The following is a 25194-nucleotide window of genomic DNA, read 5'->3' as shown; positions in this document are numbered from 1 at the left end:
CTGATCTGGCATCCTTTTTCTTTTTTTTAAGATTTTATTTATTTATTTAAGTGAGAGAGAGCGCAAGCAAGGGGAGCAGCGAGAGAGAGAGAGAGAGAGAGAGAGAGAGAGAGAGAGAGAGAAGCAGACCCCCTGCTGAACAGGGAACCTGATGAAGGGCTCCATCCCAGGATCCTGGGATCATGACCTGAGCCAAAGGCAGACGCTCTCTCGATGGAGCCACCCAGGCGCCCCGATCTGGCATCCTTTGTTTCTCTTCTGCAGTACTGGCCTGGATGCAGGATGGTCTTGCAGGTTGGGGATTACAGCTGCAAAGTGGGATGGCAGAGAGCCCTCTGGGGAAGAATCCTCTTCACAGCCATAGGAGAGGGAGATCTATGCTAGGTGGGAAGTGTGAGGAAGGGATGTCGAGGGGTCATCCAGCACTGATATCCCTCCAGGAAGGAAGGCCTTCATGACTACACTGACTTCACGCTCACTAGGTGCAGGCGCGGTTCCAGGTACTTTCCAAGTATTAGCTAATTTAATCCACTTCTCAGCCTTACAGGGCAAATAACATTATTTATGACTCCCACTTTACAGCTGAGCAAAGTGAGATGCGGGGACGTTAGGGAACTCGCCCAAGGTCACACAGCTAGTACAGGGCAGAGCTTGCAGTCACCCTCAGCTGATCAGGCTTCAGGCTTCAAAGTTCTTACTCTTAACCGGCAACCCTCCCCTCCCCTGCAGAGTTGAGGCAACCAACAGAGACCCTTGTGCCGCCCCCCCCCCCCCCCCCCCCAGTTCTCAGTCTCACAGATTTCTCCATTCTTTTCCTCCTTGCCTTCTGGATCATCTTATCTTTTGGAAACTGATTTACCCACATCATTTCAGATTCCAGGAGAGAGATCATTCTGGATGATTCCGTAGCTCCAAGAACAGGTTTGCTATTTAACTCTCCGAGATTCACGATAGTTAGTACTATGTTTTGTGATCACTGGCCTGCTGCCCCCCACCCCTTCCTGCCCAGGGACTTCTGTCCCCTCCCTTCCCATTTTCCTCCTGGGAATCTATCTTCCCAGGCTCTGGCTCCCAAGACCTCCCACCCCCTGGTGCTGATTCTCAGTTGCTGGCTACCTGCCCTTGACTTCTAACTGCCCTAGAGTCCCTGGGGCCTGACCTGGGAGCAGCCTTACTCCTTAACTTGCTCCCCACTCACTTCCACTTTCTCTTAATGCTGAGCTTTGTGGCCTTGGGCCTTTTGCGTCATCACACACCCAATTCCTGGCTCCCGACTCAGGCCAGGCCAGTGATTTGCCTGGGTGAGGGGGTGCGGGGCCAGCCTTCTCAAAAGAGGCCCAGGAACCTTCGAGCCTCCCTTAAACTTTTACTTCTATGGACAGAGAGTTCAGGATGTGGATTCTAACTTTCTCTTAATCTGCCCCCGTCCCCCTTTCGTCCATCTTTGCCGTTCTATTTGACGATGACGATTACTGGACACTTTCTAACAAGAATAGCCCCTTACAAGCTTGACCCACCATGGCAAGATTGTTACTTATTTGTAGATATTTGCATTGAAAAAAATTTGATATCTTACAGGGTTATATACAGTAAACAGGAGGGGAAAATCAGAGGGGAAAACTTAGGTTACCTCTACCTCTCCTTTCGGCCAAATTGACTGTTCATGTTAGTATCTTCCAAGGTGACCCAATATCTGGAACTGAAGTGTATTATGGCTTTTCTTCTGCTTGTATAAGGCAGCACCCTGACAGCGTGCCTGGGAGCCCCCAAGGACGTCAGAACAGAGAAAGACAGATGTCACATCTGTCACATCTTTGTTTTAGGTTCTTACCTCTTAGACCTGTCTGGTCCCTGTCTTTTCCAAGCCCACTTTTAGGGAGCTGCATCACATTTCTCCGAATCTTAGGCTCAAGAACAGCTCAGGGTCCACTATGACCTCCTGAGCATTTTCTATCTCATTCATGCCTTACTTGTCAGTCTCATTCGGATCCTTGCATTACCCAGTTTTTCTTCGCTGGCTAGTTTCCAAGTTGTTCCTGGTCAATGTCCCCAATCGCCCAGATCTTTTTGGATTCTGGGCCTGTCTTTTGAGGTCAACCCCCATCTGCCAATTTTGGTCTTCTGGCAACATATAGAGCTTGCTCTTTATTTATGCATCACAGTTACTAATGGAGACATGGAGCATATTTATCTTCCATTCCGACCTTCTGGGCCCTGAAGGGAAAAATCTCCGGGTTCTTCCCCTAAAGCTTTTAGTGCGTAGCTCTCCTTTTCTCCTAAATTGTTTCCGTATGGAACAAGCAGTTGGGGAGATGATTTCACCTCTTGTCATCTTTCCTATGTCTTCCTTGAAGTGGGTAAATTCCTCCTGGCTGCTGTTGGGTCTCTGCCACTGCCCCCCGCCCCCATTTTTATAGATCTCTAAATCACATCAAATTGTTTTATTTTTCAAATCACCAAAGTTGCCTTTCAACCTTGGATCGTCAGCCAGCTCTTTGCAGTTAATGAGGACCCGGTTATGAAAGGCAGCCGCTCCAGCTCCTCCATCTTCTGCCCCAACACCCCCCCACCCCCCCCCAGAGCCGTTTAGGATGACTTCTCGCTGGTGAATGTCAGCTGTTGTGATTGTCTGCTAGGAATGGCATGTGTTAAGGACTTTGTGGTTTGTATCTGAGCAGTTAGGGGCGCCCTTGTTGGGGGGAGAAAAAGGAGCGGGATTTTTTGCTTCTGCAGAGGAAAGCGTGGCGTCTGATCCTCTGAGTGAGGCTTGCCACTGGGATGGGTTCATGGGGGAGCAGGAATGGCAAGAATTTATGGGGCTGCTGCTCCCAGGGGGTACTAACCCCTCTGAGGGGGTTCCACAGTAGCAAAGAATCCATTATATTTTGGGATCATTTGTTAGTGTCTCATTTATACCATCTGTATGAAAATAAACAGAAGCTGCAAGCAGAGCCTATCATTCCCGGAATAGAGTGGGGTCTGGCTTCCATCTTCCTGAGATGGCTTAGGCAGGGGAAACATACAGAAGCCTCTGGAGTATTTTTCTTGGGGTCTACTGTGGGAACAAATAATCTGGAGGTGGATAATGAGCATCTAAACTCCCAGAGATAGATCCTTACCCCACTTACTGAATTTTGCTCCACCATGACTTCTTTATTGTTTGTTCATTCATTCATTCACTAATTCATTCATTCATTTTAATTTATGCATTAGCTCAGCAAGTGTTTGTTGATTACCCTTTCTGTGCCAGCAATGATGCTAGGCACTGGGGTGCCATGGGACAGCAACCAGCCATGACTGGGGCTTCTGCCTTGAAATCACCCCTATGCTTGCTGAGTGGCCACATGGCATCTTTTGCCCCCACAGGAATTGGCTCTTACAGTAATGAGAAGGTTCTGGGGCTTCTGGCCAAGCAGGAGAATTTGCTCTGTATTTTTGCTTGGCTGCACACCGGAGGTGTGGTGTCCCCATCCCATTAAGTGTTTGTGTCTAGCTGAAGCACCAGGCACAGAGCATTTCCCAGCCTTTCATTGCCTGTCTGTTTTGACTAGCTCAAGCATCCTTTTGGGGGGTGGGGGGGTGGGATCACTGACTCCTTGTGGCATCAGTTCAGGTCTGGCAGAGCAGATTTTGGAAGGTTCTCTCCTCTTCTGGAAACGCGATATGAGTGACCTTTGTCAGTTTAGATCAGATAGCCTGAAATCACTCCCCTCTGCTTGCCAAGTGTTCACATGGCTGGGCCCAGGCATCACTTTGCCACCTGGGAATGAATCCTTCCATTGGCCCCTTTCTCATTCTCCCTGGAGGAGGCCTTGGGAAACATGTAGCTCATCCACTCTGCTCCAGAGCCACCTTCTGGTGTGGAAACCTGCAGCCCTCTCTGCATTGCAGGCCTGGCTCTGGAGTGTGGCGGGGTGACTTCAGTCCAGTTCAGGTTTAGGGAGGGTCATAACACCTTGACCCAGCACATATGGGATGTCTCAGGGGCCATGTCTAGGCTCCCATCCAGGCTACCTCTGAGTGAGGCTTGCCACTGGGATGGGTTCACAGGGGAGCAGGAATGACAAGAATTTATGGGGCTGCTGCTCCCAGGGGGTGCTTACCACTTTGAAGGGGTTCCACAGTAGCAAAGAATCCATTATATTTTGGGATCATTTGTTAGTATCTCATTTATACCATCTGTATGAAAATAAACAGAAGCTGAGTTGGTTGTACCATGGGGTTATTCAGGGAATTTCCTAAACTTAGATCTGCATGGAAGGCAGAGTAGAGGGTCCTCTGTACAAGAGAGTGATCTTTTATTAGGGGCTAGTGTCTCAAAGTCCATCATTAAAAGGTCATTAATATCTGCATATATATATATCTCTTGAACCCTAGGAGGGGAGACAGAAAGGACAGGGTGAGAAAGTTTTGGTTCTAAAACCCAGGGACCAGGAGTCCAGCCTTGGCTTTTCCCCCTGTGTGACCTTGGGCAAGTCATTTTACCTCTCTGAGCTTTAATTTCCTCATGTGCAAAATGAGGATGTGGTTTAGATAAGCACAGGGCCTCCTCCAGCTCTAAGACTATAACTTGATGTGAATGAGTCTCAGATCCTTTTCTGAGATGGTCCGGGGGACACTAGGTGCTAAGGAGGGGAGAGGACCTGGGTGTGGGAGGCAGAGCAGGTGGAGAACAGACAAAGGGCTTGGGGTATCTCATGATCTCGGATACGCAGCAGGGAGCTCAGTGCAAACAGCTTCATAGGCAGGTGCCCTGGGGTACTGTTGGCGAAATGGCAGGTCCGCTGTTCATTTACATGCACGTGTCTTTAAGGAAAGTGATGTCCAGCAGAAGTCTTTGTGTTTTGAGGGTACAAACCCCTCTCATGCTTTTCCCATCAGAGTGCAGGACCTATTGAGAAAGGGACACAGGGTTGTATAGGGAACCAAATTTCACCTTTGTTTATTATTATTATTTAAAGATTTCATTTACTTAGAGAGCAAAAGAGCGCAAGTGGAGTGGAGGTGGGGGGCAGAGGGAGAGGGAGAAGGAGACTCCCTGCTGGGCAGGGAGCCCACCATGGGGCTCCATCCCAGGACCCTGAGGTCATGACCTGACCCAAAGGCAAACACTGAATGGACTGAGCCACCCAGGTGCTCCCAAGTTTCGCCTTTAAAAGAGAAACAGAGATGGAGAACATGGTATGCACTTGTGGCCAAAAGGGGCTCCCTAGTGGACTCCTCTCCTGCAATCTATACCTGGAAGCCTTCATGGGGAAAGAGAGTTGTGGGTTACCCCCCCAGGGCCACTCTTACAGGAGGCAGTAAGCCCAAGACAGTGGCCATATGAGAACATTAATTCCTCCCAGGAGGGAAGTGTGGTTCAATGGATGTCACATCTCCCCTGTCCCACCAAAAACATCCCTTTCCATGGGAAGAGACTGATGGAGATGGAAGGGTAGGACAAAGCTCCCCCAGGATTTCCAGGCCAGTTGAGGTTTTGATTTTCTGGCCCTGTGAAGAAAGGTGGGAAGGGAGAGACATTCCCTTTGCAGGACTGGAATCCAGGAGCAGCTTCGTACTAAAATGTGCCTTACCAGGCTGTAAACATCTGATCTCCATATTCTCAGTGCCTCCTGGCTCTTGGTGGTCAACAATGAGAAGGGTGGGTGGATAGATGGATGGATGGTTGGATGGATGGATAGATATGAGCCCTGTAAAGGACCAGATAAGCCTGGATTTCTGGGCAGACATGCTCTCTTTACTGCCGTGTCCTGAAGTGACCATTTCTTATCCGCGAGCTTCTCCCAGCAGAAAGACGGAATAAGAATTCTCTGGTATTGCCGTGTTTAACTTAGTCCTTTCTTTCATGCCTGAATCTGTCTTCCTTTGCACACCTCCTGGGTCTGGCAGAGCAGGAATATGTATTTGCTTTGAGAAAGAAGGGACTGGGAGGACTTTTCTGATCCCCAGGCTCCACTGGGAAAGCACATGCTCATGTACTTCATCTTTGCCTCAGTATCTTCCCCATAGACACCAGATGCACACACTCACACACACACTTACCTTGAACTTCGATTTGCTTCATTTCGTATTCAGGGTGTCTTAACAAGTATGCAGAAAGGGATGTGTGATTTGAGGGGAGGCACCGTGCCAGAGCAAAAAATAGCTCCCTCTCAAACAGGTGCGAAGGTGCTTGAGATCCCACCATTGTAACCCGTTTTCTTCGGCGGCAGTATGTTGCAGTTTAAATCCTGGCTACTCCACTTTCAACTGTGTACAGTCTTGAGCGAGTTATCTAAGCCTTGGCTTCTTCCTCTGTGTGATGGGTCTGATTCCGTCTCGCGGGGCTATTGGAAGGGTTACCGCAGTGCCAAGCACATAGCAAATACTGAATCGATGTGGCCTGTGCTTGGGTTAAGCGTTGCCTTCCGGGCCATGAAGAACTTTGATGGGAATTAATTGATCAGAGCTCCCCTCTATAACAGAATGGACTTAAGGGCAGGAGGAGCAACTGGGTGGGGAAGGGGTTCAGGGCAACGTTAGTAAAAGGAAAGAAGAGACCCCAGCCAGGCGTGGGGGCTGAAGCCCCTCATGGATCCCCAGACCTGGCTGACGATGTATGTCCTGTCTTCTCCCACCCACTCCAGGCTGGGCTGCCGCTCCTCCTGCTATGATGCCTGGGCAGATTCCAGACCCTTCCGTGACTGCGGGCTCTCTGCCAGGGCTCGGCCCCCTGACCGGACTCCCTGGCTCGGCTTTGACTGCAGAGGAGCTGAAATACGCCGACATCCGTAACATTGGGGCCATGATCGCTCCCTTGCACTTCCTGGAGGTGAAACTGGGCAAGAGGCCCCAACCCGTGAAAAGTGAGGTGAGCAAGCCTTGTTCCTCCCGGCAGAATCCAAGCATAGGACGCCCGGGTTACAGCCCCAGTGTCTAGCCCACGTTCACCGAGTGACCTAAGCATTGCTGCTCAGCGTGGGGTCTGAGGACCAGTAGAATCGATGTCACCCTGCAGCTCATTAGAGATGCAGCATCTCGGCCCCGCTCCAGAACCTCTGCATCAGAATCTGCATTTTAGCAATCTCCCCCCGGGGGAATTCATGGACGTGTTACCGTTTCAGAAGCTCTGGGCTAGGACAGGATGCTGAACCTGTGTCTGGTTCTTCCAGGGGCAAAGAGTGATTAATAACAGTAATGAGTAATGATATATTGGCAGTCTCTCTGCGATGTTGGGAGGATCAGGGGAGATCGTGGAAACATGCACATGCTTTGGAAACTATACAAGAGAATGCCAATCGTGGATTATCTTTAAAGATTATTATTGTTAGTCACATCATTGCCTCTACCCCTCTTGGCCACAGGCTGGAGTTGAAGGTAGGCACTTGGGGAAGGGGTGGTGTGGCATCTCTTCCCCCAGCAGCTGCCAGGGATGGGCATGGTGGCAGTCACTCAGCACCATCTGCTTTAGATGATGTTTGTAGAGGACCCACAGGTGAAGCACTCCCTCCTCGGGTCCCTTGAGGCTGCAGCTCCCACAAGCCTTCCTTGCAGAAGAGCAGCGTTTCTCTGGGGACTGGTGAGAAGCAGAAGTCCTCAGCGTGGGTGAGCTTCAGTGCTGTACACGCCCCCAGCCACTTCCCCAGGGGTGGCAGTTTGTCCAGAGACCTGCCCCACTGAAGTCCCCAGCAGGGCCATTTCTTTAGAGCCTGCAGAATAGCTGCCGACTTGGAAGGGAGAAGGGGCCAATGGTGGGAGAGGGAGGAGGGGAGGAGGATGTGGGAAGCCACTAAGCATAGGAGCTCATTCATAGGGGAAGGTGCAGCTGGATGTGGGTCCATCCCATAGCATGGAGCACAGAGGGCTAGACATTCAGGAGAGAGGGACTCTTGAGTGGGTAATGGTGTCTGGGTACTGCATAGGGTTTATTATGCAGCTACTGCTCTGCTCACCCTGCCCCAAACCCCAGGAGTACCATCAAAACTGCAAAGAGGGGCCACTGGGGGCTTGGTCAGGGGGTGACAGACTGGCCCTTTGCGAGCTGGATCTGGCTCTCAGATGTGTTTTGTTTGGCCCGCACAGTGTTTTAAAAGAAACCTGAACCAACATTTCACCTGCAAATTTGGATTTTAATCTTTGATTAAGAAATTGGGAGATCTGGTCACATTGTACCCTGTGCGGGCCTGGCAATAGCTACATGGAATGCAGAGTCCCACCTCACCTCTTTCCTCCCTCCAGTTTGCCACAGGTCCTGCGCCTCCTTATTGTTCTTGATTTTGTTTACAATGCTGGTTTTGCTTTTGTTACCACAAGCTGCCTTCCTTTACCTTAATGGGCTTGGCTCCCGCTGTAGACATTTGCGCTGAAGACACCTGGATGAGGTGCATTGTAGGTGCCCATTAAAGACTGTTAAGTACAAGATGAAAGTTGATAGTGATTATATTATTCTTCTGAGTTGATTTTGTAAATCAATGTGCTGTTAATAGCACTTCCTGGCTTTTTTAGTGCTCTGTTTTCTTTATGGAGGGCCCTTGTCTTTGGTCTTTTGCTATTCCCCTTCCCAGGCTCATAACTTGAAAGCATCCGTTTCTGGGTCGTTACAGTATAATTGCTGTTTAAAACCAGCAGCTGAGCAGTTTCACTGGGGTGCTGAGGCTGTGGGACCAATAGAAGAGCCAGGTGCATTGGTCAGGGGCTGGCCCAGCAGGGATTTGCCTGGGGGCTGAGTTACCACCTCTTCCCTTTCTGCAAAGGGCACCGGAGGAGCTTTCTTTTTCTTTGGAAAAGGGCTTTATTTGGGTTGGGTATTTTTACATTTCACAGCCTCCCCCAGATTGGTGGCATATGCCCTGTACCTGACAGTGACGTGCTGTCTTCACAGGCACCCACAAACGCCGCACCATCCAGGCTGTGAAAATAACAAGCCGTTTTTAGGGCGTATTTGCATGTCCCCTCCCTCGCTGTCAGACTGCGGCACCGTGGGGGCGAAGAGGCAGATGGAGCAGCGCAGATTGTGCTGGCGTGGAGCGAGGTCAGCCCGCACTGGGCGCTGTCCTCCAAATGCTTCCTAGGTCAGACCGAAGATTGGGGGAGGGTCCTTCTTAGAGCAACTAAAAAATAAAGGAGACGGGGAGAGAAACTTGCAGCTGGAGAACCTTCTGTCCCCAAGATTTATTTGCATATGGCGAACTGCCTTTGGAAGATTTTCACATTGGCGTTTTAGACTAGTAGAAGTTTCTTGAAGAATAATAAGATACTAGTTCCCAATTATTAAGCATTTAAGATGCACCAGGCCCAGTGCTAAGTGCTGAAGTTACGATTTTTAAAAATATATATACTTTTTTTTTTTAAGATTTCATTTATTTATTCATGAGAGACACAAAGAGAGAGGCAGGGACACAGGCAGAGGGAGAAGCAGGATCCCTACCAGGAACCTGATGTGGGACTCGATCCCAGGACCTGGGGATCACGACCTGAGCCAAAGGCAGATGCTCAACCACTGAGCCACCCAGGTGTCCCTGAACTTATGATCTTGTTTATTCCTCCTTACCCCATCCTGGTGATTATGTTCTCCCTGTTTGAAAGAAGAGGGATTTGAGGTCCAGGGAGGAAGAGGTCAAGCCACTCAGGATCACTCTGCTGGAAGGAGGCAGAGCTGGGGCTGTCTGGGGGTGCTGCTGCTGCTGCTGCTGCTGCTGCTAGAGTGGTGCTGTCTCTGTTGCTGGGAGACATGCACTGGGCACGGTGCTGGGTGCTCTTTGTGAAGTGTCTCATTGAACACTTTGGATTGTTATTGTCATGGTTTATGCCCACATTACGGATGAGGTCAACAAGACTTAGCGAGGTCAAGGTCATGTAGCTGGGAAATCAGCCCAGCAGTCTGACTTTAGAGAGCCAGAGCATTCACTTTATGCTGTGTCGCCCACCCACTCCAGGCTCTCTATAGCCTTGCATGCTTCTAATCAGCCTGCTGTTGTGCTGGGGAGGCCGGATGAACCTGGCTCCACAACACTCGATCATTTTGATGACATGGCCCCATTAGTGCTGAGCCCTGCACTCCTGCAGCCTTGTCGTCGTTGTCTCCCAGGCCCAGGAGAGAGAGCCAGCCCGGCTGCTGTGCAGGCAGCTCTGCCCGAGCTGGCTTGCAGGCGGTCCACCTTGCAGAGGCCAGCGGTCTCCTGGGCCGTGGCCCAACACACGAAGCAGTTTGGTAAAAGAAAATTGGGGGAATTAAGTTAAACAACAGGTTTTGTAAATGATAAAGTGCTTTGTGCTGATGTTGTTATTATTATGTGGCTGACACTTAAACTATTTTGGTGCCAAGAGGCTGGCTGCAGTCCATTTGTCCAGCAGATATTGCTAAGCAACTACTATGTGCTCGGTACTGTGCCAAGCCCTGCGAACTGAACCACAAAGTAAATGAAGCCCCCTTCTCTTGGAGCTGCACATCAGAGTTGGGGGCATCCAGAAATACAAATACGCAAAGTAATATGTAATGTAAAAGGTCAGGTAGTGGTCAGTATTGTGAAGACAGATTCAGGCAAGCAAGCAGATGGAGAGTGGCCAGAGGGCTCATTTGGCTGGCTGGCTGGCTGGGGAATCTGGGGATGTCATATTCTGGAGGATGGGATTTTTAGAGCTGATTCTTCTTCCTGGCCTGTTTGTTCTTCTTGCCTTTCCAATATTCCTTTTCAAGACAGGGTGCTCTTGAGCTTTCTCTAGAGTTTTCTTTCCTTTCCTTTTTAATTATATAGCCCCTTCTAGCCGGGACTCCTCAACCAGCCAGCCCCTACTGGCCTAAAGATCGTGGTCCTCCCCAGGGCATCTCCGAGTGTGCTGCTGCAGCCACACCCTGTGCCTGGAATCCCTTTCCAGTAGCGAAGGCAGGGAGGCCAGAAGCCCCACCCTTACACACATATGGGCACACACACACACACATACGCACACACACATACCCCAAGCTCTTAACTTGCTGGATGGGACCGACCCCTCACCCTCTGTGCCATTCTGCCAGGCTCTAGAGGAGATTTGAGTACAAGGGAGTTTGGACTGGGTGACCTTTTAGGAAAGAGGCTGCAAACTGTCATTCCATGGGCAGGAGTCAGCCTACGGATGAATCTCATTTGGCCCTGATGATGTGGTTTTCTTTCTTGTTCTTTTGCCTTTTTTTTTTTTTAATTGAATGAGTTGTTATATTTAAAAGCCAGGAAATGTGGACTTTCTGGCTCCTTAAAAAAAAAAAAAATCCAGAAGATCTGGCCTCTCTAGGCCCACACCCTTATAAGCACCAAGAAGCTGGAGCTGAGTAGCAAGTGCTCACCATATTAGTACCTGCAATTTGCCACAGTCTCCACTACTCCCTGTTGCCTTACACACAGCCTGCTTTTGAGCCTGAGTCATGTGTTTAGGCCCCCAAGACAGGGAGGACATCTTACATTTCCTTTTATTTCTACTAGACTGTGTGCAGTGCCTTGTATAGACTGCATGTTGGATACGTGCTTGTTGGTTTAAACATTAATTAGCTATGTTGATTTAACAAGTCACTTAAACTTTCTATTCCTTGATTTCTATATCTTTCATTCTTATCTCCAAGCACTGTCCATTTGTTTTTCTACTACTGCGCCTAAGTGGCTTTAGGCAGGAAAAAAAAAAAAAAAAAAGGAACACAATGAAAAACCAATTAGTTCTAAAACTTGGCTAATCATCAAAACCACTTGGAAAACTTTTAATAAATACAGATTTCCAGGTCCGCACCCTGGGTGCATAGGCTCAGAAACTATGAGGGCAGAGTCCAGGGAGGGTGTATATTTAGTAGGCTCAGAGATTCCTCAGCTACATTTGGGAACCTGACTTTCACCGTTCATACCTCTCCTCGGGCTCTTCTGATCCTTGTCAGGGAGCATTCCAAGGGCTTCACCTTGAGGACTCAGGTGTGCACATTCCATCATGGACTGCCTTTCCAGCCTGTATTCCACATGTCGACTGGATCCACGTCCTTGTCATCTTCAGGGCAGGGGAGACTTCGCTGTTTGCAATTTCACACTGGTCACTTCCCGACTTTTGTAGGGGCCCTGCAGAGCAGCTATGGGGGTTTCACCTTTGACAGGGTGTGAATTTGAGTCCATGGACTATAGGGGGCTCTTGGAAGGTGTGCTCATTCTCAGCCACAGGTGGTCGTCCCAGAGTTTGTTCACCAAAATGTTCGCCTATGTTTAGCCTGAGCATACAGAGTTGCCCCAAATCATCTGATGTGCTGGGTAAATGTTGGCGTAAGCACGCTTGTGTTTTTAGTGATTTAAAACATAAAGGCAGCCCACTGACATTTTTTTTAGCAAGCTTTGCATAATTGGTTTTTAATTTGTGGCTCTTTGAAATAGCATTGGCCTTCTTCCCCCTGACTCAGACACTTTTTCTGTCTCATACTTGTTTGGCAGAGAGATCCAATCTGTCCCTTCTTGGAACAGGAATCTCCCAGCTCATCTTTGAAATCCTGAGTTTCCACTTTAGTGCTGTCACTTTGTTAGCACATTGTCAAAAGCCGTTAGCTTTTTAAATTTCCTTTAATAGCTTAATTGGAGGGAGAGCAAGCAAGAGCTAAGGGCCGCTCTGGATGTATTTACCATTGGCCCCTCTGCTACTGAGTCCTCGTCGATGCAGTACCCTAAGCTTTCACAAGGGTTCTGACACTCCTGTTTTATATCATAGTTTGGTCACACCTGCTGTCGTTCTTGGACAGGGTCCCTTGGAGAGATGGTGGTGGGGACATGGCTGGATCTGTGTGTCCTTAGAAATCAGACACCTCTGCAAAGTTCAAGGAGTCTGGTGCTCCCTTCTTAGATTCTCTATCTTAAATTGAAGATGATACTAGTACCTACTTCTTAGTGCTGCTCTGATGATCAAGTGAACTAACGCAAGTCAAAGGTCTCACGTAATGCCTGGCCCTCAGTAAGATACACAATAAATGCAAGATATGAATGGGATCCACTTTTGCAATGTGTCAATTATGCAAGTTCATTTTTGTAATTGATTCAAACGCTGTTCCTTGAGCTTTCATCTCCTCTAGGGTATTTTCCCTTTGGACATGATGAGTGAGATCCCAAGTGTCATGGGTTCAGGGCACCATCCTAGTTTCCTAACCAGAGGGGCTGCTTCTGGGTCCGGGGAAGAACTCTGGACTCAGGCTCAAGCTTCTGGGTTCAAAGTCTGACTCCTTCACTCATTCCCTGTTCGACCTTGGATAAGTCAGCTGTCTTGTTGAGCACTGGTTTCCTCAGCTATAAAAGGAGGAAACTCATACTCAACTGAGTTGCATCATGAAGATTAATGGAGGCACTGTGTGAAGAGATGACCTTGACTCCAGCACAATATAATTGTAAACTGCCTCTTCTAGGGGCTGCAGCCCATGTGCAGTGAATCACACCACAAATTCTGACAGCATTGGCCTTTCCAATGTGTTATACCTTTGACCTGGATTTCGGGATAGCAAGCCGCCCTTCCTATTTCTGGTTGTTCATTTGGGTTTAATGCAGCCAATTTTAGTTACCATCGCAAACTGTAAATGAGAAGGCCCTTCAACCCTCTGTTTTCCCCTAAGCTGCTTTGTGTGACCCCTATTTTGTTTCCTGTGGTGTTAAGATCACTGCTGGATTCCCGTGAACCATTTTTTAGCAGCCATACAAAGTGGCCTCTTGCATCAATGCTGGCCATCTCTCTTTGGTGTCCCATGGTCCACTGGCAGCATGGACTCAGACTTGGGAAACTGGGTCATCTCACTGGTGAGCTCTGGCTGAACAACTCTGAGGCCAGCCAAGTCTCTCTCAATTCTACTGTGCCCCAAGGCACAAGACCACCTGGCCTGAGGTTGGAGCTCTGAGACCTGGGACTTACTGGCAGATTCAGGCCAGCTGCAGAGGTGCTGGGAGTCAGGTCGTAGGCTTCCTCTGGGTTTAGTGTCCCCTTGAGCCCGCACACATCCTTGCCCCATGCTGGGGCTCAGTGTGCTCTGCTCCGTGGCTGTGGCTTTTACTAAGCTACAGCTAAGGCAAATGGAGTTTCTTTTTTTTTTTTTTTAATTTTTATTTATTTATGATAGTGACAGAGAGAGAGAGAGAGGCAGAGACATAGGCAGAGGGAGAAGCAGGCTCCATGCACCGGGAACCCGATATGGGATTCGATCCCGGGTCTCCAGGATCGCGCCCTGAGCCAAAGGCAGGCGCCAAACCGCTGCGCCACCCAGGGATCCCCTGGAGTTTCTTTACTAAGTACAGTGTCTGTGCATGTTCTGGATGGAGAGTCCCTGCACAGCCCTTCTTCCTGTCCCTTCGCCCAGCCACCACCAATTAAAAACAAAATAAAACAAAACAAAACAACCTTGGCTCTTTGGAAGCATTGTATCAAAGCAGGATGGCTGCATTGGAACAGTGTGGCTCTGGAGAGGTTACTAGACATTTGAGCTTCAGTTGTGCCCTTCTAAAAATGGGGGAGGCAGATCCCTATCTCACACCATATACAATAACTAACTCAAAGGCTTAGTATAAGAGCTAAAACTATGAAACTCTTAGAAGGAAATAGCTGTTAAGCTCTGTGAACTTAGATTAGGCAATGATTTCTTCGATAGGACACCAAGCCACAGGGAACAAAATAAAAAAATAGATAAATTTGACATCATCAAAATTAAAAACTTTTGTGCTTCAAGGGACACAGAGGAAAAAGTCCACAGAACAAGAGCAAATTTTTGCACATTATAGATCCAATAAAGGACTCATATATAGAATATGTAAAGAGCTATTGCAACTTTTTTTTAAGATTTTATTTATTTATTCATGAAAGATACACAGAGAGAGAGAGAGAGGCAGAGACACAGGCAGAGGGAGAAGCAGGCTTCATGCAGGGAGCCTGACATGGGACTCGATCCCAGGACTCCAGGATCATGCCCTAGGCTGACGGCAGGCACTAAACCGCTGAGCCACCCAGGGATTCCCTATTGCAACTTAATAATAAAAATGAGCAATGCACATTTCTCCAGACAAGATATATGAATGGCTAATAAGCACGTGGAAAGATGCTCAGCATCATTAGCCATCAAAGACATACAAATCAAAACCACTGAGATACCATGGCACACTTAATTGGATGACTCTAATACAAAAGAAAAATTGTAACAAATGTTAGTGATGATGTGGAGAAGTCGTAATCCTCATGCAATGCTGGTGGGGATGTAAAATGGTACAACCACTTCAGAAAATAGTCCTCAAAAGATTAATTCCACTCCTAGATACATAGCCAATAGAAAGAAGCACATGTCCACACAAAAACTTGTGCATGAGTGTTCATAGCAGTATTATTTATAATATCTCAAAAGTGGAAGCAACCCAAATGTCCATAAATTGATGAGTGGATAAATAAAATATGATATATCCATGCAGTGGAATATTACTTGTTCATAGAAAGGAATAAAGTACTGATACTTGCTATACATGGATGAACCTTGAAAACAATTATGTTTAGCGAAAGAAGCCAGTCACGAAGAACCACATACTGCAAGATTCCATTGATAGGAAATGTCCAGAATAGGCAAATCCATAGAGACAGGAAGGAGAACCACTTCCCTGGTGCCTGGGACTGGGGGAGATGGGAGAGATGGGGCGGGGGTAACAGCTAAGGGGCATGGAGTTTCTTTTGGAGTTAATGAAAATACTCTAAAATTTATTGTAGTGATATTCACACAACTTTGTGAATTCACAATAGCTATTGAGTAGTGTACTTAAAGAGGGCAAATTGGTATGTGAATTTTATCTCAATAAAGCTATTTTTTAAATGAGGAAGAATAATATCCGTGTCACATAGGTGTGAGGAGGATTCAAAGACATAACCATGTAAATCATCTGGCATGTAGCAGGGCTCCAGAATTAGTAGCCAGAGTGATTAAAATGCCCTCTTAAGCCAACAGCAGTGAAAAAGCCAGGATCTGGTTGGGGGTATTTTCTCCTCTTTCCTTTTTATTGCTAGCGGCCATCCAGAAGCAATGAGAGCAATCTGGCAGGATTTTGTATGGAACTTGGGAGGAAATATGGAGTAATCCTGGCTACTCATTAGAGTCCCCTGGAGAGTGTTTTAAAAAAAATATTGACATGGAGCCTAGAGATTCTGATTCAATTGGTCTGGGTGGGGCCGGCAGGTGGTTCTAGCCTATGGCCCTTGGTTGAAACCTCTGGTACAATATAAACCGGTGAAGGTCTTTGAAGGAGTGAGGACATCTGGGTCCAGGATAGAAGGCTCATGTGAGCAATGCACTTTATAGTATGCAAACTGCTTTTGTAGACCTTATCTCTTTTGATCTGTTTAACAACAGTACAGAGGTAGGTGTCATTAGGGCCATTCGTTGGGAGAGAACTGAGATTTGGAGAGGTTAAGTCATTTTTAAAGCATAATTTTGTTGTTGTTGTTGTTTAAGGCAAGATCCACACACATGCTCATACCTATTGGCTATCAAATCTAACACCTTGGGGAGCACCTCCAAGGTAATGCCTGGTGCCAGGTTAATCTATTTTGTGTAGACTTCAGAGCTTTTTCTGCTACTCCTCTTTAACTGATGAGCATCTTGAGAATACAGGGCAAGCTGATATAATGTTATTTACGTATGTCCATAGTCACACACACGCCACTTGTAATTACTGATCCGTGTGTGCAAGGGAACCATGAGATGGAAATAATTTCGATCCCGGGGCTGTCAGAAACCTGTAGCTGCTCCTCATAACCTCTGAGTGAAAGGTTTTTATCAATCACATCTTATTGTTCTCATTGACTGACTATAATAAGTCTATGATACAATGTGAGCCCCTTAATAAAATACCGTCTATCTATTTAGTATATTGTGGTATCATTTGAGCAAGAGACTTCTGCCGAAACCAATCTGAAATCCACTGGTTTACATTGGTACTACTCAAAGTGGAGGCCGCAGAGCAGTGGCACCAGCATCTGGGAGCGCATTAAAAGTTCTTGGTTCTCAGGGCACCTGGGTGGCTCAGTGGTTGAGCACTGCCTTTGGCTCAGGTCGTGATCCCAGGGTCCTGGGATCGAGTGCCGCATCAGGCTCCCCACAGGGAGCCTGCTTCTCCCTCTACCTATGTCCCTGGCTCTCTTTCTGTGTCTCTCATGAGTAAATAAATCTTTTAAAAAAAATTCTTGGATCTCACCCCAAGGCTACTAAAGCAGATGCTCTAGAGGGTGGAGTCCAGAAATCTGTGATGAAACAAACCCTCAGGGGCATTCTGATGCTCACTGCAGGTTTAGATGACCCGTAATGTCCTCTCCAGCTCCGATAGGCAATGAGTCTCTGAGAATGCTTACATTTTTCTCCAAAGCGATCTCAAACTTTCTGGAGGGACCGGCACACCATCAGCTGTCCATTAATGTGTGTGCTACCTGAATTTGTGTAAGGCAAGGCTGCAATCTGAGTCAGCAGACATTTCCAAACTAGTTATTTCCAGGTATTGAGATCCTCCCGGCTGCCAACCTTCACACCCTAAGAGAACTTCCCAATTAATGAAGCTGCCGAGCTTGTCAATAGGCCGGCTCCTTTATAGTTTTGGAAGGGAGGATCAGATAAGCTGTTCATTGCTGTAGCTGGCTGGAGTTTTCCACGCTGCTCTGGTCTGAGAACTTGGGGCTGGGAGAGCTGTCTGCCTCCACCCCACCCCCACCTCCACCTGCCTGGGTCCTGCAAAGCTCTTCCTTTCCCATCTCTCAACTTTTATTGCATCCATTTCATTACATATATTACTCATGATAAAACCCTTCCATCCTCCAGGCCAGGTATCCTTGGTTGTGAATTCATCTGGCCGTGTCACTTGGGTGGGATTTTTATTAGCCAGAGTTCAATACCCACGAAATAGAGGTCGCCTGTTCTGCTCAGTGATTTGTCTGTTATCTGTGCCTTATGCCTGAAAGAAATTGGCTGAAATCCGTGTTTTAGCTGCACACTCTGCATACAGATTAAACCGAACTGCATTGGTGGAGAATAATTAAGCCAAGGACCTTGTTTTTCACCTTCATGATGAAAGACAAATGACTTCCAAGGCTTTAATAGGATGATGGCACTTGAAATGTTCTTCTACTTTGGCCAACTCGGGACTTTCAGAACAGCCCTGTTCATGAATATTCTTTGCAACAACTGCATTTTCATTTAATTGTAGGCAGTCATTTTGCAGGAGCTCTTGTCTCTCTCTCTTTTTTTTTTTTTTGCCCCAATATAATCAAGGCATATTACACTGCTGTTGTTAAAGAATCAGTTTCAACTGTATTATTAACTCTTTTTGAGAAAATTGATTTTCCCTGCCAGTCTTTTGAGGGTGGGGGAGGGAGAGTCTTGTGGGGACCACTATTTCTCTCCCTTTCTCATCTTTGAATCGAATGTCAATTGGGCAAGAAAATTGATTGATGGCTTAGTGGGAAACCAAACCTCACCAAACCATAAATATGAAACAAGCCTGAAATAGATAGACATATTTCAACAAAAGCCATCATTCTTCAAATAGCTCTTCTCCAGCAAAAAGGATTTCCCAGCAACCATCAGCTCCTTTCTCCTCAATGCTAGGCTTTCTGTCCCAGCCAAGGTGATTTTTCCTATGTCTCCTGGCCTCTCTAGCTCCCTTTTGCAGGAACAGTGTTGGCTCTTTCCTCAGCAGGACCATCCACAAATGGGTGTCACCTTGCCCAGCTGGCTGTTTCAGGCTTTGTTCCAAACACAATGCTGTCTTTTCTTAGCAGTGGAAATGGGCTGTTCTCCACTGCTCTCTGAGAGAATGGCCCTTCCCTATTCTGCTCATATAAACCAGCCCCAAGTGTCAGCAGCCTATTGTTTTATGGGTTCTCTTAACCCAGAAGGTTCTTACTGAGGACAGGGGGCTGGGAGGGCCAAGGTCAGGGGAATGTGAGAAGTTGGTTCTGTTCGGATAGATTCCCCCTGTGAGTGCTGATGGCAGAGCGTCAGGCTTTCAGTTCAGAACAAAAGTGTTCCCTGCCTCTAGAAGGTGTTCCAGGAAGCGGTGGTGTTCGGGTTGGTTCTGCCACCATCCATGCGGGGACGGAGGCAGACTTATGCCTCTGCTTTGAACTTGAGCTTCCTGCTCTGTGGGTGCTGCAGAGTGCTAAGATCTCTAGGTCTTCTCAGTTCCAGAACCTCAGGATGGGGCTTGGTTTATAGCCCCCCCCCAACCATTTCCTGTAGATGCCCAGTGCGCTGAGCAATTATCTACCCACCTGCGCCCCCAGCCAGCAGAGCTGAGTGAATCATCTTGGCAGGTGGAGCCATTGCCTCTGGCGGCTCTTGTTCAAAGCCTTCACCTGGTGGTTGGCTGGGCTGGTTTGATGCTTTGAGTGAGCACGGCATCCACCATGTGGGTTTGTTCCTAGGTGAATGTGTTTGATTATAGCCTGGCCTTGGGGGCATCTGGAGTGAAGTGGAAAGGGCACCAGACTGGGAGTCAGGAATCTTGCCCAGATCACCAGCTCTGTGGATCAGATCTCCCTTTAGCAAACATTTATTGAACACTCCCAGTGGTCACAAACTCAGCAAGGTGCAGAGCACACACAAAGGCAGTAAGACACAGATTGTGCGCTCATAGGATTCCCAGTTTAGTGGAGGGGGCAGAAACTAAAGGCAGAAGAGAGCATGGGGTGGGGGGAGGGCAGTGTAAGCTCAGAGTTCTATGGGAGTCCAGAGCAAAGGGCCACCTCCCCTGCTCAGAAGAAATGAGAACCAAGAGGGCTTCCTGTAGGTGGTGATGCTTGAGCTGAATATACAGGGTGAAAGGAAGCCAAGGAGACAGCAGGGGCAAAGACATGTGGTCAGGGGAGTGTGAGGTATAGAGAGGCTCAGGGTTGCAGGAACATGGAGTGTGGAGTAGGATAGATGAGAACTAAGACCACATTTTGTGGGGCCAAGTCACAGGTACCCTTACTTGACACATTTAAGAGCTTAAGCTCTATCCTGAGCGTGATTAGAACCAAAGACCAGTAACTGGATCAGATTTGCATTTTAGAAGGATCCCCTCCAATGGCTGGGATGGAGCATGGCCATGTGGGGTTAGGAGGCCTCCTAGGAGGTGGTCCGGGAGACAGAGAAAGAAGGCCTGGGAAGTGGCACTAGGGAAGAGGAATGGGGAGCAAATATGAGGAGGATTCAGAATGTAGAATGGGATGGCTTGGATAGCCAAAATTGGACATAAAGAGAAGGACAAGTGAGCAAGCAGGAAGGGCTGAATGTCTAAGTCCAGTGAACGGGTAGGCAGTGGTGCCAGCCTGGGGTAGAGAGTAGACACGAAGTAGCCAATCGGGGATAGAGACATTGAGAGGCTAAGGGACATCCAGATTGAATGTCCGGCTGGCAGTTGGATGTCCGGCTGGAGCATGAAGATGTGGTTGGCATTCATATATAGGTGGTTGTTGAAACCACACAAGTAGATAAAAATGATGATCCATAGGTGGTACACGTGGAATGAGAAAAGCAGCAGGCCAAGGATAGGACCCTGGAGACATCAGCCTGAAAGAGATGGGAAGAGATGGAAAAGGAAGGCAAGGGATAGAAAAGGAGAGGCCAGAGAAATAGGAGGGGGACAGACAAGGTCAGTGTTATGCATCCAAGAGCATAGAGAATTCTAGAAAGAGGGAGTCAGGCAGAACCAGGAGGCCCCGGGAGGCTGACCAGGCACTGTCCTTTGGACTTGTTCATGAGGACCCAGGCCCTACCCTCAAGTGCGAGCCTTGGAGCAATCTACTTCCTTCCCTGGGACTCAGTTTCCTCATCTGTCAAATGTGGGGTTTTGGCCTAGGGGCTTCCCCTTTCTGGCTCTAAGAGTCTGTGAAGTGACTATTTCTGAAACTTGTTAAAAGGGAAAAGGTGTCCTTCCCCCCTCACCCAGCCAAGCCAACACTGCCCTTGAAGGTGGGGTGAATGAAAACCCAGGGACCGCAGAGCTAGCCAGGACTTGGGGGAGCTTTCAGTGGCGCTCACTGTTGGAAGGCAACATGACGGAGCGGAGTTGGGCCCCTGTCTGTTCCCGGCTTGGTGACCTTGGGCAGACATTTTACCTTGTTTCCTTACCTGTGAGATGAGGCCCCTAGAACCCACCTTGCAGAGGCGTTTGAAGGTTAGTGAGAACGAGGAGCTCTTGTGTCTGTTTGAGATGGGCCCCAGGACAGGAGACATGAACTGATGGGCCCATGGTCACGGCGTGGGACATCTCAGTGACTAGAACCAGGTGTCTGATGACCAAGCCCGCTGGGGTCTGTCTCCTACTGCGGGTGGTCAGTCAGCAGCCTGGGGGCTGGTGCAGCCCACAGATGTTTGGCCCACGAAGTGTTCTTTCCAAGATGGAATTCGTTGTCAATGCTGACAACTGGAAGATTTTACTTAAAAACTCATATTTTCGGCCAGGCTTGAAAACTTGGAAGATTTGTCAAGGCTGAGCCCACGCTGCCGCAGTGAGGCCAGTTGGGGTGCTCTTTCTGCAGGCCCCAGGCCCATGCAGCCCTCCTCCTCACTAAGGGTTACTTGCTTGATCCCTGGAGATGACTTGAGTTTGCAGCTCGAGCCTTACTTAGCCTGATCATTTGGCTTGAATTTTCACTTCCAGCCCTGCCCACTGTTCGCTGAAACTGCTCCGTATTTCACAGCTGAGGTCCAGACCGTGGCTATTTAGAGAGGGGGAGGCTTGCTGGAGAAAGCAGGAGAGGCGGGCAGAAGGGTTCCAAGGGCTCAGCCCCCTGGGGAGATGCTGATGGGGAAGGGCCTTGCCCCTGTGGGGTCCCCAGGGGGGTGGGGGTGGGGTCAGTGAGAGTGTTGGAAGGAGGCCCCTGGGCTTTCCTCATTCCTCCCCCGGAGAAGGGGGGAACTGTGGGCCTCACCCTGCTGGCTTGCAGAGGTCTTGCCCCCGAAATGCCCTACTTTGTGGATGCGTGGCCGGACAGGGGAGTGGCGAGGAACCGCAGCCCCTGGCTCAGTGCAGCCCTGTTTATGTAGGGGAATGTCTGGTATGTTTGGTATTTGGGTGTTTACTTCCCAGGGTGCTCATGGGTCCCTGGTGTTGAAATGTGGCTCCTCCGTGCAGTGTGGCTCCTGGCGGGGGGACTCTAGTGGGTCTGGCCAGGGCTAGCTTTGGAGCGCTGTTACTCAGGCCTGCTCATTGACAGCTTGTGTGCCTTGAAGCATTCCCTATGCCCCCGCCCCCCCTTCCCAGGTCTCCTCTGCCAGATTCTGCCCTATGGGAGGTGGTGTGTGCCCCAGGCTGTACTAGCACTGCCTTCCTGCCTCACCTGGGAAGGCAGGCCCGCAATCTGGACCTTAGAGAAGGCTCCCTGTGTCCCAGGCTCTGGATTGGAACTGAGTCCTTGTTACAACCTTGTGCTGCTGTGCTCACTGCTTGCCTTGTACAGGTGAGGTGCAGAGGCTCAGGGAGGGCAAGTGACTTGCCTGGGGGCACACAGGCCACTCAGATCCTAAAGCCTATGCCGACAACCCTGATGCCCTGAGTCTCAGCTAAGCCTGGTTCTCTCCATCCATGCTACAGTTCTTCTTCTTTTTTAAAAAGATTTTACTTATTTATTCATTAAAGACACACAGAGAGAGACAGAGACATAGGCAGAGGAGAAGCAGGCTCCCTGTGGGGAGCCTGATGCGGAACTCGATTCCAGGACCCCGGGATCATGACCTGAGCCGAAGGCAGACGCTCAATCACAGAGCCACCTCGGTGTCCCCATGCTACAGTTCTTAGTGTGAGATAAGGCCTTCTAGACCTTTGCCACTCTGGCGAGTGCTGGGGGCTTGTTTTGGGGCTTCCCCCCACCCCGGTTTCTGCTCGTCTCCAGCTTCGTTGCTCTTGTCTTCGTTGCTTCATCCATGTGAGCGTGTCCATATTTTCAATGCCTCAGGTTAAAAAGGGTCATTGCTCTTTTTCATCCTATCCCTTTGTGGGCCCTGCAAGATATATTTTTGGAAATGCTTATGAAATATCAGAATTCAAAATCAAGTCTGGGCGAAGGTTGCCAGCATGTGAAAGCCACATGGCCTGCAAGAGAGGAGTGGGGAGGGGGGGCCCTCCTGTAAACCAGTCAGTTTTATTGTTACACATTCAGTGTTACTTGTGCAATACACTGTTTTTATTTTAAAAGCCCAAATAGGAAAAAAACAACATAGTCATTGCCCTCAGAGTCAGAAGCTTCTGTGGCTACTCTACAGTCCCATCACCAGGATGGAGCTGAAAGGACAGGGGGCCTATTACCCTATGTGTGTGTGGGGGGAGGGCTGGGGGGAACACATAGAGCACCAGCCCTTCAAAGAGCAGGAGGCGGTTGGGCCCTAGGGCCAAAAGGCCTGGATTGGAAACTGTCACTGATCTTCCCGGCAACCTTGATCTCTTTAGTTTGCTCATTTGTAAAAGTGTGGGACCGTGGGGTAGTAGGGCTGTCCTAGATGGTTTACCAAGACCATTTGGCCTGCTGAGACTCCTAGGCCTGAGGATTTGATGCTTGCTGAGGTGGGTACCTCTGTTTGCCCAAGCCCTTCTGCATCCAGGCTCTGCTGTTTTCCCAGCTGTTCGAGAGGCATGGCTCCTGGGTAGCAGTGATTCTCCACCCCCTACTCTTAATCCCTGGGGACCACCTTCTGCTCCTCCATTATCACCTGGCATCACCTGACTTCACAAGGATGGGACCCTGGTGTCCCAGAGGCAGAAACCTCCTCAAATTCCCTCCCAGGCAGGAGGAGGAAGTTTTCAGGACAGATTCAGGGGTATGGATCATGGACCCTTGGGTAGGACATGTAGGTCGCCCCAGGGGTGGAACCCAGAGGATTCTCCATGTGCTTCCTATCTGTCCCCTGGGCCCGACTGAACTGCGGCCCTCTGCTCATGCCTCTGTGCTTCTCCTTCTAATGGCTCTGCCTCTTTGTCTCTCTGTGTCTCTTTTCCCTCTCCATCTCTGTCTCTACCCTCTCTGTCTGGCATTCCCTCCCTCTCTCAGCACCTGGACCAGGGTGAGGCAACAGGATCCCCTGCAACACAGCATTTAAGGAGGCAATCCAGCTTGGGTGCTGATCCTGCCCTGGCATGAGCTCTAGAGTGAGTGTGTCCATCCTGGGCATGGCACTGGCCCCACCCTGGCCCAGGCTCTGCTTTTCTCTCTGTCACCCATTCCCTCTTTTTGTCTCTCCGATGCCCCTCTTTGGCGAAGTGTTTGTTTCTCTCCTGCCATGTGGTCTTTGGTTTCTGCTCATCTCTACACAGCAGCAGCCTGATCTTGCTGCTTCTCTGGGCACAGGACTGAAGCTGGCTGCCCCCTGGTCCAGCAGATCTGATTTCAGATTTTCAGGAGGTGACTACAGCCCACCTTGGTCTGCCATTCACACCTCGTCCAGTCAGCTGTGGTCAGGGGCCCGAGTCCCCCTGCCCACAAGCAGAGCCCTGAGAACAGGCTCTCTGAGGAGGGACTCCTTAACATGAGGACCCTCTTGGCCCTGGGTCCCCTAGTCTGTCCCTCCAGTGTGACATGTGGCACAGAGGTACCCCTCCCTCACTTCTCACCCAGAACACAGACAGCTTTACCCTGGGCCTTCCTGGGAATCCGGGGAAAACAGAGCCCGCATCTCGTGGGTCTTTAAATGTATCTAGTGTCAAGCTGCCTCCTTCTTTAATATTCCTGTTCTTCCAGCTGTATCTGCAGAAAAAAAATCATCATGCCCCATTTTGGGGTTCCAGTTTTAGATGTCTGAACTGTGTGTGGTGAAAACACTGCTGGCTCACCCCCTCCCAGTCGAGTGCTTTAGAGACTCTGGCAAACATCAAGGAGCTGGGGCAGCAGCCTTGATGCTGTGGCGAGGGAAGGCCGGGAGGAGGCTGGTGGCGGTGGTGGCGGTGGCACGGGGGGTCTCCAGTGGGGCCCAGGCAGGGGCCACAGGCAGCCCTCAGGGATGAGAAAGCTGAAGGGCACTGCCCAGCACCCCTCTTATTTCCGGCAGGACCTCAGCAGCTGTTTTCCAAATTTCCTGGGGTGGCTTTTACATAGCAGCAGGAGAAGTTGGGGAAGATGCAGCACAGTGTCAATGGGGAAGATGTCGTAATGGGGCTTTGGGGCCATTTCTTGCCTTACTGGGAGATGTCAGCTGAGGTGGAACGTGGCTGCAGAAGCCTGGGGATGGGCGGGGAGGCTACAGGGTGG

General features: G+C 49.2%; 1 protein-coding gene across 6 annotated transcripts in view; it reads left to right on the top strand.

Moving 5' to 3' along the window:
• Nucleotides 1-25194, top strand: part of JDP2 (Jun dimerization protein 2) — a 40759-nt gene that overhangs the window by 3887 nt on the left and 11678 nt on the right. For 5 of the 6 annotated variants that reach the window (XM_055304369.1, XM_055304375.1, XM_055304374.1 and 2 more), the window contains exon 2: nt 6630-6853. In XM_055304369.1, the coding sequence (XP_055160344.1) occupies nt 6653-6853 (201 nt within the window). In that variant the 5' untranslated portion in view covers nt 6630-6652. The other variant, XM_055304373.1, reaches the window with a different exon arrangement.

This window comes from Nyctereutes procyonoides, unplaced genomic scaffold (genome assembly GCF_905146905.1).
Source record: "Nyctereutes procyonoides isolate TBG_1078 unplaced genomic scaffold, NYPRO_anot_genome, whole genome shotgun sequence".
Taxonomy (NCBI): domain Eukaryota; kingdom Metazoa; phylum Chordata; class Mammalia; order Carnivora; family Canidae; genus Nyctereutes; species Nyctereutes procyonoides.
The sequence above is the reverse complement of the archived record's forward strand: the minus strand, read 5'-3'. Positions and strand labels throughout refer to the sequence as shown.